This window comes from Nyctibius grandis, chromosome 32 (genome assembly GCF_013368605.1).
Source record: "Nyctibius grandis isolate bNycGra1 chromosome 32, bNycGra1.pri, whole genome shotgun sequence".
Taxonomy (NCBI): Eukaryota; Metazoa; Chordata; class Aves; order Nyctibiiformes; family Nyctibiidae; genus Nyctibius; species Nyctibius grandis.
In genome coordinates, this window is record NC_090689.1 from 373,269 (window position 1) to 389,679 (window position 16,411).

Genomic DNA, 16,411 nt, shown 5'->3' on the forward strand with positions numbered 1-16,411 from the left:
ATTGCATAAACTTACAGCATTTTTTCAGCTAATATGACAATGTGAAAGTATAATGGCTGTCTGGCTTCCTACATATTTTTGTTAGGTCACTTTCATAATGTCTTTTGGAAGAGAAAGTTCAGGCATTTCGCCTACCCAATTAAATACTTGTAGTAATGATGAACAGAAAAAAAAAAAATCTTAGAAGGATTTAAAAAATTTACTGAAAATTGGTGTTTTCCTGATCTTGATTACCATTTTTGGCAAATGTTTTCAGGGTAGGTATATCAATGCTCTTAAATGTCTGGGATATGTGTGACTCTTCTTGTATCTTGAAGTCTGGGTGACATTTTTGCAGCATTAGCCAGCTCCAATAGGGATGCTCTCTTCCCTGTAAATATCCCCCTGAACGTACTCGGATGTCAGTTAAAGTAATGGAAACAGTTTTTCTCAAAGAGATTTGGAGTAAACTCGTTTACTTAGGGAATGTTTCCTCCATTTATTTTCCTGAAATTTGGTTCTTAGGATCTATCTACCTGCAGCGAAAGGGGAGATTTTGACCAGGAGCTGTCAAGCCTGTGAGTCTGAGGTGCATTCTCTTCTGTGTGGACATTCTGCCTGTCCCTTCACCACCCTGGGGCTTGTCCCCAGCTCATGCAACCCTGCTTTCAGGCACCCTGCAGAGGAAGAAGGACCCACACAGAACGCACAATGGTTTTGAGAAACACTTCAAATTATCTGAGAGCCTGTAGCACAAACTGTTATGTAGTTTATTTGCAAAATTAGATATCTAATTGATGTAGTATTTTAAAGACACCAAATCAGTGTAAGTCATGGAGGAAGCAAAAATGAATCTTGTCTGTGTTACTGTTCATTGCCTTCTTTTGGATATACTGCATAGTGCCAGCCATGTGAAAACTACTAAGAAACAATTCTGTTTGTGTTATGTAAAGACTGGAGACAAAACACTTCAGTTGAAAGCTGTGTTTAGAACAAATACACCAAAAGGCCTGCTAGGATGATTGTTCTGGTTGCCTAGGCTTGTGCCTAAATACCTGAGGGCCCACCTATGAAAGTGTGTTAAACTTGAAAATGAAGCTGGGTTGCATGCTCAGAGAATTATGTGACTGTGGATCAGATCTGGCTCGGGTTCCTAGTAATTCATTACAAATTTTTATTTGTTCGTATATGAAGAATGAGTGTTTGCAGTCAACTTGGCCAGTTACTCAAAATCATTCCTGCAATTCTGTTTAATTATGATTGCTCATATGTATAGAGGAACATACGATTCCAGCGGGGTCAGACTAGCGGTCTGTTCTACCCAGTAGTCTTTGGCAATACCGAAAGGAGATGCTGTTCAGGGAGAAACACTCCCTCTTTCAGTAGCCTCCTCTTCATGTCTATTCGTTATGTCACTGGGCCATCTTGTGAATTCTGCTGCCGGGCAGCTGAAACTTGCTAAAACCAGTGGGACTGACTGTGTTGGGGGTGATGATCAAACTAGCTGCCTTTTGTGAAAAGGGTCCTGATGTTGCCTCAGAGAGCTCTTGGGCATCATCAAGAAGTCAGGTACAGATCAACATGGCTGAAGTTAACTTGAGAAAAAAATGGCTGATTCATAGCTCCTTATGTGACTATGTTATAATCTGACTTAAAGCGAATTGAAGAGTGACTAAAGATGTCTAGGGAGCTCCCCGAGTCTAAGGAAAGATGTCCTTTTGCCTGTGCCAGCTGGTGACCTGCCTGAATCACGGGTACGATCCCTGCTGCTGGAGGTTGCCAGCCCTCATCGCAGTGAGGGATGGAGCCGTCTCTAACTGGGTGAGCTCAAGGAGAGCCTTAAGGGCTGATACTGATGCTTGGCTGCTTTGACTGCAGAGGGCTAAGAAATATCACTGTTGGGCCCTGCTGGCAGGGGTGGGGTGGTGCCAGCCCTTGCTGCTGGGGAGGGAGAGCAGCAGGCGCTGGGGCCGGGTGGTGGTGGTGGTACCACCTTCTGTCCGCACAGCGGTGTGCACTGGGAACCAGTCTGTTCTAGGGACTTCTGTCTGCGGTGGTAACTGCAGCAGTTTGGTGTTTACTCTGTACAACACTTGCATAGTAGGGAAGCCCTAAAAGGATAGGAGTGTGTTTTCCTTTACATATGTATATGTGTGTGTGTGTTTGTAAGATTATGATCTTTCTTTGCTACTTTTTGTATTTGGTTATTGATCCTTTGAAAAGCAGACTATGAAGGGATTTTCTTAGTTGCATATTAAGCTTCCAGTGATGAAAGAAATTCCAGTAATATTTTGATAATTACTTCCACTTAAGAATGGGAATAAATAATAAACACATAACATGCAATACCGTTTTGATATACTGTAATTAATTTGAAAAGTGATAAAAGGGAAATCTGAATAAAGTTTTTCATTTATTTTCTTCTTACGTTATCTTTAAAATTACCTAATTTTTCTGAGAGCTTTTAAAGTGACTCACTTGGATTGATTCCCAATGGAATTTTCCTTCCATACTATATTATTGTAATTAATTATAAAATTGAGCTTAACCTTTCTAGGTTGTCAATATCTAAGGACGAATCTCACATCTAACCAAGGCTGACTGTTAGGAAAGATTAGTACTGAGTCTTGGGGGTATTGTGGGGGAGGAGGGCAGCTGTCATGACCTCTCAGGTGCTGTTCATATTTTGTTTTGGCTTTCTAAATATTTACCACTTCTCTTTTCAGCTGGGTAAATATACATACAATTTGAACAGAAATGTTTTAAAAGCTCCTAACAAAATAGACAAAGTTATTGACTTATGTGTGCTTAAAAGATTTTATCTGTGGAGATAAACTGTGGATAGTTTGCCATCCTGACCAGTGTATGCTGTTTTAAAAGCCAATGAGAGCAGAAAAGAACATCATTGTAATTTACAGTGAAAATTTGTTATGTATAAGCTGTATAGAATTCTTGAAATATCTGATACCGTGTAAGATACTTCTTTATTTTAGGTTTTTCCAGAAATCCTCAACTACTACCCCTGTGAACAAAACCAGTGTGTATGCATTCAGATGCAGGCTTTATGGCATGCCCAGTTGCTTGGCTCAGTACAGATTATCTAACCACTCTTTCTTAAGGATGTTGTAGAATAAGACCCCAGATTCTCATTACTCATCATTTGCATTTTTAATGTAGGAGAAGACCTTGTAGAATTTGATACATTTGAGTAGCTGCTACAGAATTTGACCATTGTGTGTTCCCAGAGTTGAAGCTTGAAAGTATGTCTCTTCTGCTGCAGACAGAACCTACAAAAGACAATAATGTTGATTCATACAAGCACAAAACTTTCTAATACAACACTTTTCTCTTTTCAAGAACCGATTTCAGGGCTGTTTGCAGAATACTACTGCTATTCCACTGTTGCTGAACGCTTATCTTTCTCAATATAGCTAGCACCTAGAAACTTGACCTTCTTAGTTAAAAAGGAAGAAAGATGAATTGTTGAATAGATGAACAGAGTCTTTAAGTAAAACTTTTTATAAGGACATCCAGGAGTACTGCTTGACCCATTTAATACCTCAAGCTGGACCCTTAGAAATATGTGAGAGAAAGTTGATTGCAGTCATGTAAGTTGTTCTCCTATAAATTCTTTACGTTTGAAATCTGCCCCTTTTTGACTTGAAGCTTGAGTTGACATCCTATGCATATTGAAAATCCTTATGACTAATTAATTTTACTTCTCCCCATGCATCCATCTTTGTATGTATACCTGTAAATGGCAATGCATTTCTGAGTTTGGAAGGGGGTGCTTGGGACTGCATACATGCTATTTGTCCAGCTCCCTAGCTGGTTGAACCTACCATGCAGTTAGGGAGGTCCTTTGAGATCTTTTTGGCTACTGCTCATTTTCGGAAGAGGCAGTAACCGGGTGTTTCCTTAAGGAAGACATTACAATTTGTGAACTTTTGTAGGGATACATGTTCTCCAAACAAAAGACCTAGGAATCACTTCAGCTTTGCGATTTGCATCTGCCTGTTCTGTACTAGTGTGGCAGCTTCATTCCTGTTGTGGGCAAATGTTGCTGTAGCAACTCTGTTCTATGGTTGAAGTAGAAGTGGTCTCTGGTTTTCTTTAATCCTTCCTTGACCTTGAAATGGATGCCTAAAGTTTATAGCCCACATCTCTAGCCAGGGAATTTATTAGAGCTTTCTGGATTTACTGATTTCAAGTTCCAGCTTTTTGAGACTCTAAATAACCCTTACACAGTTTTCCCCCTTTTCGCAGGGGTTATAGTCCCCAGAGGAAAAGCGCAAGGGTCTTTAACTTGTTGTCAAACAACTCCACAAGCTGATATCCAGATTTTTTACAGTTACCATTTCCAAACCTTTCTGAGACAGGAGGCACTTCCAGTGTTGGCACCTGTGATGGACTTTCTGTTTGTTTGAGGAAGACTGTGAGATATGTCTAAGAGGAGCCCAGATGTTTCATGAAAATATCAGAATGATCTGGATCTTTCAGGATATGCTTATAGTTTCTTGTTGTTTCCTCAGAATGTGAGCTCTTCCTATGACAGGACTTTGTCATTTATTTCTGGCACATTTGTATCTTGATTCCAAAAATGAACCTAGAAATATTACTGTAATTTAAATCACTTTAATAAAGTCAAGTATTTCCAGAGGCAGCAGACAACACACAGAACCTAATTTCTTACGGGTTTATATTCCATGACTGGATTCTTTGATGTCTAAGTAAGTGTCAGCTCTGACAGAAGGTTTTTCTGCCCCTGAGGAGTTCACAATGCCACTCTCCTTGGTGGAATCTCTAGTATCTAGTAGTGGTCAACCTCCCTAACTGCCAATTTTCAGAAGATTTGTAGGAAGTTAATTTACATTAAACTGACCTGTAGATTCAAAATGAGAGAGAGGAGAACGCTCCCCTCCCAAGTGAAATACAACATTTTCCTGTAGGAAAATGAACTAGTAATCCCATAGTTTGTTTATGTATTGCTGGACTTTGCTACCAGCAAAATGCCACATTTGTAATAGGTAACATATTCCGTAAGAGAGAGAATATTTAAAAGAGGGCAAAATCAAATGTTATTTGCTCTCTTCTCCTAATCTTTCCTATTCTCTTAGCTATTGCCCCTTCGTTGCGTGTAAGATTTTGTTCAATAAGCTATAGCCAGCGGCAGTGAGCGATAAGCCCTGGCTTACACTTTATCAGATATGCTCCCACTCACCTTCTGAGCACTGGAAATGAACATTTTGCAACAATACTGTAGTAATAGGTGATGGCCAGTCCAAAGGAGAGGATTCCTTATTTACATAATGAATTTGGGTTAATGGCTTACAGCAGATGACAAGCAAGATCTGTTGGTGTCTTGTGCCGTCGGTAATCAAGTGGTAAGGGTATGTCTAACCCAAAGGAAACGAGATCTCGTGGTGAACATGCAAGTCTGAAAACTCAAACCTGATGTCCCTGTAGCTCAGTGTTTCTGCTTCCCTCAATTTAAACTTGGCCGCTGGCACCAGCAAGCTCCAATTCTGATCTGAAATACGTTTGTGGCACGTGTGGTGGGGGGTATGGCTGTGCTGATGCCTGCACAGCCATCAGGAATCTGGGCTGAGAGGTGTGATTTGTCAGAGGGGTTCACCCAGATGCTGGGTTTTCACAGAGCTGAACTGGGTTAGAGATTGGGGTGAGGGGGTGGAAATCTGCTGGAAAGTGTGTCAGCATTTTAATGATAACTCAAAGCCCAATCACTAGAAGAACCTTGTATTTTAAAATACTAGGCTTCCCATTATAAAATCAAAGAAAATTACTGTTCTGAACTAGTGAAAAGGTCTCTTGCTTTAGAGAGATAAGATTCTCTTGGTATCCAGAAGGGCATGACATTTTTCCCTTGTTTGATTATATTAGGTATATTAAATATGACCTCAGTGTTTAAGGTTGCTCAAGCTGCAAGAGTTCAAAAGATTTTGGATGAGATTTTTTTCGATTTATTTTGTTAAGCCTCTGCGATAATTGTAAATAGTCATTCTTTTACAGAACAAATAGTAAGAGGTCAGATAATCCATATATATATGACTCCGTATTTCATTACAAAGGAAAGTTCACAGGAGAAGAAACGTAGCTCTGGTTGTTAGAAAGACAGATATTTAAGCAGAATCATTGGTGTATAAGTAAAAAAGCTTTAATCCAAAGAAAAGTGTATAGAATTGTGAAACATTATTGATAATTCAGAAGATAATGAGGTATGAGGAACACTAGTTTTCAGCTGTAAGTATTCACTGTTAGAAGGTAGACTTGATTAAATATCATCAAAGAGATGAGGAATGACCTTAGTGTTTTTGTAGTTAATGAGGGATGATTTTCTATCAGTTTGTAATTTAAGATTGGCAGGCTTATTTTTAAGCTTAAAAATCAGAGACATAAATGAGCTTAGTTGTTCTTTATGTTGATTCCTGATTATTCTGAGTACTAAAAATTGAATTTATGAAAAGAGCAGTGGATTTTCTGTTTCTACTAATTCTTGTTAAATTTTATCACAGGTATCTCCAGTCCTTTGCAGCTAATGTTTTGTAGTTCTCTTGCCTTTCACAATTATTGATATTTTTTGTTACTGTGTCAAATTCTAATGTCCAGTGTCGTAGAGAAATGTTAGCTTCTGTTTAAAAATAAATAAAAATTCACTGAGTCTACACTTTCGGTTTAAGAGATAACTTGGAAGCAGTAAGTCACACATACAAGGAAATAAATCTTTAAAATCCCAGTCACCGTTTTTAGTAGCACTGTTTTTCCTTTTGGTGGTGAGACTTGATTCATGAGCTCTGTTAAGTGCAGCTGTCTGGTGCCCTTAGGATGGGAGGGAAACCCTCCCATGTTCTTACTGCTGTTAACAGGTAATTTGTAGCAGATTCCAGATGTTGCAGTTGCAGAAAACACTTATTTTTTTAATGGTATGCCTCATACTTCTTAATTTACACAGCATTCACTCATTTTTCATAGATGTCCTAGATGGAAGTTTGAGATGGTTTTCTGTACATGAGTGTTCTCACTCTTGCCATCAACTTGGACTGTCAAAATTAGCTAGTAAAATTCAGCCTTTTCTCTTGTTTTATTTTGCAGAAAAATACACATTTTATTGAGATGTCAAAGTTAGTCCACATTAAAAAAAAAAAAAAAAAAAAATCAAGTTTCTGTTTAACTCATCCAAAATCTGAAACAAATATGCCAAACAGGGACAACTCAGGAGTCATGGGAGTCAGTCTCTTGGGAGGGGAAGAAGTTTGGTCTTTGCATCCCAAGGTGTAGGGTACTCCCACCTTCAAGGGCATAAGTTTTCAAGCCACCTGTATGTAACATGGGAGCAGTGGTGGGGTGAAATCCTCCATCCTTGCTGCCCCAAAGAGGTCGTGAAGGAAGGACATCTGGTGATCCATGCTAACCTTGAAGAAATTTCATGCTGGAAGGGGTGAGAAGAAAAGAGGGCTGATGAGCTGCCAGCCTGGCCCTGCTGGAACTGCGCAGGCTCCTGTGGCACAGGCGGGACCAGCGTGGGGAGCTGGGTCTGGGCTGAGGGCTGTTGGGCTGAGCTGCACGAGGAGGCCAGGGCACTGACTGCACACAGAGCGAGCTGTGGTCTGCCATGGGCCCCTGCTGTGGCACTGGAGAAGTCACTTTGTGCCTCTGCACCAATTCCCTATCATTTTTTGTTCCTTTAAGTGTCAATGCTGTTTGACAGGGACTGCCTCACACTAGTGGGTTTTTTATTTCCCAGTAAAACACAGTCTGGATCTCAGCTGAGACATTGAAGAGCTACTGATATTACAAGTAATGTATCATTATTGTGTCTTCCATCTTGTTAATCTCACTTCAGATTAAAATGTCTGTGCACTAGTTTAAATTATGGAGCATTTCTAGTGTTTCTTAGCATATTAATGAGAAGAAAGGCACTAAAAGAGGAAATCAAACAGGAAAAGTTGGAAGGCACTATAGTGGAAAGGTGTCCCTGCCTGTGGCAGGAGAGTTGGAACTAGATGATCTTTAAGGTTCCTTCCAACTGAAACCATTCTATGATTCTATGAAAAGGCCTGAGTGACAAAAAAGTGTGAATGTGATTTGCCCTTTCATTTAATGAATTACTTTCTTTTTAATGGAGCAGAACTGGTTAAAATTTTCCACTGAGAAATATTTTTTCCTTAAAATATTGTGGTTTTGTTTGATATGCAGGAAACTGTTATTACTGGTTAAAAAGAAAACCCCAAAGTGAAGGTTTGGCATAGAAAATACTGAAACTTCTGCAATTTAAAGAGTCATTTTATTTCTAGGATATCAAAAATGCAAATCAAAACAAAGTGAGTATTTTCATTTGGTTGCTTAAACTATCGATTCACAATAAAAATGATGACTCTAAATCTCTTTGAAACTCCTCATAGGAAAAACAAAGAACTTGGAGTTCTTCATCGCTTGGTATAATGTATATGAGAACCACATTGCTTTTCCAAACCGCTGTCGTGTTAGTTGGTTAAAATTGTTTTAAATCCTTAGTGACTAGATTTGAGGTGTATGTAATGTGAAGACATGAACTTTAGTGACATGATGTAATCTAAGATGGATTTTGCAGAAACCTGTGCTGGGAATTTGGGTCTGCATGCTGCAGGAGACCTGGGAAACCTGGGGCACAGGAGGGAGAGCATCCTGTGCAGGAATGTGGTCCAGCTGTGTTGTACCCTCTGTCCAGCTCCAAAGGGGTCAAAAGGCATTTTTGTTTTAGATTTGCATTTGCATAGAGTGTTTTTTTTTTTTCTTTTCAGAAGTTTAGAAGGGACTGAAATAGACTATTTTATTTCACAAAGTTGTGTTTTAAAACAATGCTGTGCTAGTCCCTGGTGAGACCAGAACAATATACACAGTGCGTGGCGCTGAGTGAGGCAGCTGGCTCCCGCTCTGGCTGCTGGAGATATGTCAGGATTAATCCAGCGTGTTCTCATTCAGTTGCTACAGTTTTAGATTCTTCACACACAGCATATTATACTGGGCCAGGCTGTAACTCATGCAACTAAAGCTGATGTTAAGTGTCATGCCTATACAACTTCCAACTTTTCCTGTTTGATTGGCCGATTTTATCAAAGGAAAATGTCTTAGTTTACCCAGCAGTAGTTTTCCTGGAGGAAATGGGCTAACGCAGAGAAAATTGTCCTGTACTTGTGCTGACGTATACTACATAGTGGTGCAAAGGGGCAGAGAAAATGATTTGAAGTCATTTGTGGTCTGAAATATTCAGCAGATAGGCGGTTGTGACTCAGGAAGGGTTTTAAAGATGCAGTAAAATGCACAGACCAGCAAGAATCTCTCTCACCCTGGTTATAATGGAAAACTGAAGAAAGGATACCAAATTCAGTGGTGTGCAGGATGATGGATTTGGTGTGATTAAGTAGTGATTCTGCGTGATTCGCTGGTAGTACTGTGCCCACAGTAGGATTTCTTTTGTCTTCTTTTCGTGTTTGCTTGAGGATTTAAGTGAAGGTGAAAACATTGCTGATTACTTATTTGCGGATTAGAAAGGGAAGAGGTTTGTCTTACTATTGTCACTTAAAGCTGTTATAGCAAATAAATTTGCAGTGTCAGATCCACAGTGCACAAAGGATAAACACAAGCTTGCTTTCTCCTGGTCTTGTATTAAATCCCCTATGAGAGGCTTCAGGAAGGGCAATAAGGGCAAATAGCTGAGCAATGTTAGTGTTTCAAACTCCAGATCGAAGGCACTGATGATTCTTAGGCCTGGAAATTCTGTTTTCATTCTCTTTTGTCCAAGAAAAGACTTCATTGACAGTGATTTGTTGGTGCTGACTTCTTTTGCTCATTTCCTTGTTTTAAGGGAACATTGTCTAGTTAAAGGTTGGAAGACTCAGTTGTCTTCTGATTACAAGCCCCTTCAAACACCAAATAAGACTCTGCTCTCCATATACAGTTCCACCAAAGTCTGTGTACCTTCAGACTTCAGGTATGTTTCTAAATAAAAGTATGGTTTTGCAACACTTCTATCAGTCACTACTTCAGCCTGTTTCCAGGTGTGCCATAGGCCCTATCCAGTGACAGATCCATGACTGTTGGCTTTCTGGTAGCAGTGCTCTTTGCACTGCCTCCTAATTTGGTCGGTTTTATGCAGGGGACTAGTTTCCAGGTCCTGGAAAGAAGAATCCTTTCTTTCTCTTGCCCAGACACCTTCTCTTGCAGTAAACACTGACCACTAGGAACAAGCAGACCTTTGGGCAATTTTAAATCAGTTTCGACATTCAAACCCAGTTTTCCTTTCCCTTCCTTTCATACAGGTTGATAAAGTGTGTGGACAGCCCAAACAACAAGAAGGGAACCTGTCATCAGACAATATAGTGCCAGTGAAGGAAGCGACTGAAACCCAGACATTCATGATGGCTCACGCTAGTCTGAACAGTAAAAGAAGGTAACCCTAAGCAACAGTTGCTTTGAAATGAACTCTCTGCCTCACAATTTGTGTTGATGGTTCCTTGCACCATAGCGTTTAAGCCAGAGCCACAGTTCTGTCACCTTGTCTGTGTGCTACCCAGCTGTTACCATCACCAATCGTTACACAGATGTCTTTGTGGTATTACGTTACAGGTCTCTCCAAGAAAAGCTTTTTACAGGCCAGACTTGATGTCATTACTTAGCAGCAAGGTGTTCATTATTTCCAGAAACTTTCAGTGAAAATGATGAAAGCTTTTCCTCAACAAAGTCTGGGTAGTTTCCACAGTTGAGTCTAAATTACTTAAAATACAACTGTCCAGGTCTTTAAGGACTTGAGCTTATCCAGGGGCAGAGGTGGGAAGGACAAAGGGGTGAAAAGGAGAGATTCATTGCCCTGACACAAAGTCGGTCCATCATTTCACAGAGCTGGGCAGGAGTAGTAAGATGCCTCGCAATCCCCTTGATTTGTTACATAATAGAGCAAGAGCAGAAGCATTTATGTTTAGGCTTTTGTCCATCTTGGCTTCTGTTCTTCAGCTGCATGCCAGTTGAGACACTAGACAGCTGAATTACTGCCACTGGCCCTGGCATGAGTATTCCTGCTCCCAGATCTTCCTAGTCTTTCTTTCACTTCCCCTCGTGTAGCTCCTGGACTGGTTTTCTGTAAATCCTAAGTGGGGAGGGAAGGATGTCTCTGGAGCCCCACTCATGATACATGAGTAGATGTCAGAGCTAACTGGCCATAAAATCACAAGGACATATTTCTGGCTAACATGTTGTTCTGTGTAACACCAGTATTAATCTGGAATGACTTCAGTGAAGTGAGTGGAATCGTGCTGGGCTTATGCCTCTATCCGAGAACAATATCTAATCTGCCCAGGGAGTCCATGTGTATCTCTGTATGTTGGATAGGTAGATGACAGACAGCAGTATTAAAATTTCCATAGCCTGGATTCTGGAGTTTGAGTTGTGAAGATGAGATTTTTATCCATTTCTATTTTAATTCTTATCTAAGCTTGCAGAATGAAACAAACGCTGCTTTAAAAGATAGAAGTAATAGCAGCAAGCTAAGTTTTTTGTGTGATAGCAATATTTTTATCCCTTTGTAATTTAAAACCAAAACACAACAGTTTGTACTAGTGCTTGGAGCTAATCAATTTTTACCATGCAAATCAAAGAAAAGAGCATTAAGGAAATTAAATTAATAAATTCAGCAGTAATAATCCAATGAACAGTTTTAGTGCAATTAACGAAATACACTTTTAAAAACACAGAGCCCTAGGCCATTTTCTGTATAGCTCAGTGACTTCACTGGGACTTATACGCTGGCAACCAAAAAGGCAGAACTACCAACCTATTAACAGGTCACCTCTTAAACAGATGCAGACTGGTGCCTTTAATGGCACAACAGCAGTTCTTTCTCACCTGAGGATCCACTTCCTCCCCATAATCCCAATCTAGAATTATTTGGCTATTGGCCTTTTAAAACGTAAGACCTGTAAATGGAAAAGAAAATATACTAAAATTAATACACTGTAAAGTAGACAGTTTCCCAAAATTGGTCTGCGCACTGAAAATTAATTTATCAAAAAAAAATCTAAACTAAGGCCATCCTTACATAATTAGCATAAAACATTACTGACATACAGTGTTGATAGGTATTGTGGAGAGCCTGTGCACCAAAAATGAATAATGGAGCCATGCCATAATTAGTAAGAAGTGGAGAATATTTTTAAATTTTCCACAACTCCCTATAAAACACATGACATGAAGCTTGTACTTCGCTTCTTGGACACAATTGTGAAACAGTAAATAGAGTGAAACACGCAGTGATTGGCTGCATCACTGTGTGGTTCATCATCTGTCATTTAATCACATATGATATCAATAAAAAGCAATTTTTGGTAATAAAATTCTATAATGGATGGGTGAAATCATTCCTGCAGTGGGTTGTGTAAAATGCGCTTAGAGTGACAGGTAACTGCTACAGGGGATCGAGATTATGAGAGTAATTATGTGAATCTTTTTTGGTGCCATTCCTTCTGGCGATTTCAAAAATGAAGAGCAATAACGTCAGCTGTCTGTCAGTTTAGGTACAAGGGCACACAGGGAATCAGCCAGACTGAGCCTGGCTGTCAGTCTGTGTAGCAGACATCCCTCCAAATGATCCTTAATTCAAGGGGAATATGGGACATTACTTCTTTTAGAAGAAAAAGAAAAAAGAGAAGGAATGAGGCAGCGCTCCCCAACTAAACAGGAAAGCTGTGGCTCATTCCCTTAATGTGTCAAAATATTCCCAAGCTCAAAGAGAAGAACCAGGCTGGTTAGCACATCTGTAGGAGAAACCACAATAAAGTGGCCTCCCATCTCTTCTGTAGTACCTGCTTAGAGATGCCTGTAAAAACCTAGTGCCAAACGGCTTATACCTGCATGTGTATGTTTGCTCCAAGGTATTGCATCTTTGCAAGGCCAGTTACAACATCAGTCTCCTGTTCCAAAGAGTTTGAAAGTCTCTGGTTTCAGCTATTCAGTAGAGCCAAGGCTGCCTGTGCAGTTGAAAAGTGGGACTGTTAAGATGGTGTCTCTTTGCCTGACGTCTTTCTTCCGGGTGTGTGATTTTTGAGTCTGGCTGGAGGCAGTCCTTCTCACCCTCCGCTGTTCTGCACAGCGTGTTCCTGCATGGTCCCTGAATTCACATAGCAACTGGATCCTCTTTTGCGGTAGTCAAACTCTTTTCTGCTCCTTTTACTCTCATGGGTTCCTGGGAGATTTCCCATCTTTCTTTATTCTCCCCTGCATTCCATTCCTGCATATTTTTTGTTATGCAAAACTAAGTGTCGTGAACAATACTGTAAGAAGCTGAAACTTGATTAAATGTTGCATGATCTTGTAGGAAACCTTTTCCTCTGATTAAGCTGAAAAGCACAGATTTGATTATTAATTTTTTTGTTGTTTTTGTATTACACAATCATATTCAGGGATTATCTGAAACTGGCAGGATTGCTGCTGTAGGAATTTTTTTAATGTGGAGGTTACTATGACATATAGTAGAGATGCCAAGAAAATTGAAACCATATGATGGTACAGGGAATGTACACGGCATGTACAGAATCTCAATCAGTAAATTGGAACATTATTGCTGAGTTCAGCACAAAGTACTAATCTGCTCAGGGCCCGGACTCCGAGCAAAGTTGAATACCTGCCTTTTAGCATGTCTGCTGCATGTAATATTTCAAACCACTAAACACAGACTGGTTACAGATCTGTATAATTAACTATCTATTGGGTCAGCCATCACATGATTTCAGTAGAATTTCAGTATTAAAGTGCTGGTACAAAACAGGTTATTAATGCCAGATGCAAATTAACTTACTATGGAAACGAATCAAATATTTCTGACTGACTGGCCAAGGCAGAAGTTTCAGCAGGTCCAGGTTTTCCATGTTACAAATTCTCATTTCCTTTTTTTTCACTGACTGTTGGAATCACTGCTTCAGTGATGGCAGGTGACACTCACCTGATGATCAGGGCAGGTCCGTCCTCTCCTGCAGCCACCTCTGCCGTTAGCTCCCAGAAGGTACGATGGCAAAGGTGCCATTGTCTGGGTGTCCTCTGAGCTGCTGAAGGTGGTGCTGGCTCTCTCCAGTAAGTTAGCTGCATTGGCAAGCAGTGTTGAACCTGTTTGCAGGCATGCATTATTCCAGCTGTTGCCATTACTTTATACATGAGAGTGTGGGTGTAAGAAAGAGCAGAATGTGGTATCAAATCATGTAATTGTAAAATTGCATCATGATGTTCTTAAATACAATGTTTAATATTAATTAAGGGACCTCAGGATATTGGTGCCACAAAATGCATTCGCCCTAAATAACTGCCAGGGTTGTTTCCACATTTCTTCCTCCAGTATAACCTTAGAGCCTGTCTCTCCTGTTTTGCAGCGTTGGGTTTTTTTTTTCAGTGGTGCAATCTGACCAGAACTGAACAGCAAAAAATATCTGTATTTACATTATTTATTAACAGACAGCAAATTGCTCATTGTACCAGAAAATGAATGCTACTCATTTGTATCCCCCTTCCCATGGTGCTCATTCTAAACCGTTTGCCATTGTTTTCTTGTATAGCCTGATATATTTACAGTTCTTCCATTTGGTATCAGTTATAGTTAATTTAAGTACCACTGAATTTATTTTCAGCTTTTTGCTATGTGTGCTGCATCTGTAATTGTGCTCTAATTTGAAAATGTTTGGGAGAAACACTCAGTTGTATTTTTTTTTTTCAGTATTGCATTGACATTTTTAATTGCATCTATACTTTGGAAAGATCGCATGACGATTTTCCTCCTTATTTGTTTTCTTATATTATCCTATGCATGTGCTTGATGACCTTTCTTTCAAATAATTTTACTTTTCTCTTTTGTTTCTCATCTCTTTTCCTCATTTGCCTGAATTCCTGCTTCTTCCCCACTTCCCAACCTCTCCTGATTGATGCTTACTCTCCCCGGCCTATTCCAGTTCTCTGCCTCTGAAAGCTTCAAAGAATGACAAATCAAGAAGTTTGAAAAAAATCTCTCGGTAAGAATGAAAACAAGGTGACACACTTTGTCTCTACACTTAGCTCATCTCCGTTGTAAGCTGCTGTTACAACTGTAGTCTAGGAATTGGCATACCTTGATTACTGCCTTTATACTGTTGGGTGCTGGGAAACTGTACATTTTCTGCCTAGTGTGTTTCATTTTCTACTGATGAAAAATAAATATTTTCACTTGTTAAGATTAAGAGTTGGACACAGAATTCTACCTTTGCTAAGGTCCAACTTTGAAATGTCAGAGCCCCACTCAACTGGAAATGTAAAGGTGTTTAAGCTGCTTGGCATGAGCTGAGTAAGACAAGCTTTAGACTCTTAAAAGGGTGCTCTTTTCCTCCTTCAAAGAAAGCTCCATTTTAGAACCTGTAAAATCTTTAGCATCTGTGTCACCTTTCATAATTGATACTCTTAGGCTGTTCTATCAGGTAGGTGGCCTTCTGTCTGGACCTGGCTTTACTCTAGCTGTACTAAGTATAAATACTTAGAGTTCATATTCCTAAGTTAGTGGTCGAGAGGTAGAAATAGCATGAGTGCTTTGGCCTTGCCAGAGGGGCTGTTGAGGGCCTTCTGAGACAAGCAGATAGCTCTGTGATAGCTCTAGCTCAGTTTGTGTCCTGCATCTTGGTGTCAATATCTTTAACATCTTATACCAAACAGGAGCTTCTAAAGCAGTGGAGATAAAGCATTTCAGAATGAAAATTTACCCTCAGTTGTGTGCTGAATTAACACTCGTTTTGTTGCGGTTTATTTTTATGGGTACCTTAGCTAGATATATATTATAGGTATAATGAGATTATAAAAGAGGGAGTGGTTTGCCCACATTTTTCCATACACACACAATCAGAAATGGGCTGTTTGTACTGCCCAGGAGTCCTGGTTATTCGCCAAAGCTGCAGGCACAGCCTCCTCTTAACAGGTGAGGTGCCAGACAGGATGAGAGAGGTATTTCTAGTAAGAATGTGGCATGGGTGGTGATGATGGGGAGGAACTGGCCCCACCACATCTCAAGGAGATGACTTGCTGTACTGTTGCTGTATGTGTGAGGTGCTTATAGCTTATTGCAGGTTTTGTGATGGGATGTTAGCTTTAGGAAGCCTTTGCCACCCAGGAGGTTGTTGACAGTGTTTTAATTCATCTCCCACATGTGCAGGAAATGGAGAAATACTCACTTCCAGTAACAGAGAAAAAGCCCACTCCTGTAATGATGATGTTTTCTCATGATTATTTAATCCGTTTATAGAGAGGCAGATGTGAGATGTGTCAATGTAATTTGTTAAAATCACCCTTTGTGTGTAATTATGTGTACTAACGCTGGACTAAGGCTGGATGATATGTAGGAGTAGAAATACACTAGAAATAGAAATTAATCAGCTTGGAT

At 39.9% G+C, this 16,411-nt stretch overlaps 1 protein-coding gene across 1 annotated transcript in view; it reads left to right on the forward strand.

Annotated features, from left to right (window-relative positions):
• Positions 1-16,411, forward strand: part of LOC137675134 (glypican-5-like) — a 345,701-nt gene that overhangs the window by 111,768 nt on the left and 217,522 nt on the right. The window contains exons 4-5 of the mRNA XM_068421077.1: positions 10,296-10,426; positions 14,961-15,020. Coding sequence (XP_068277178.1) covers positions 10,296-10,426; positions 14,961-15,020 — 191 coding nt within the window. The remainder of the gene's footprint in view (positions 1-10,295; positions 10,427-14,960; positions 15,021-16,411) is intronic.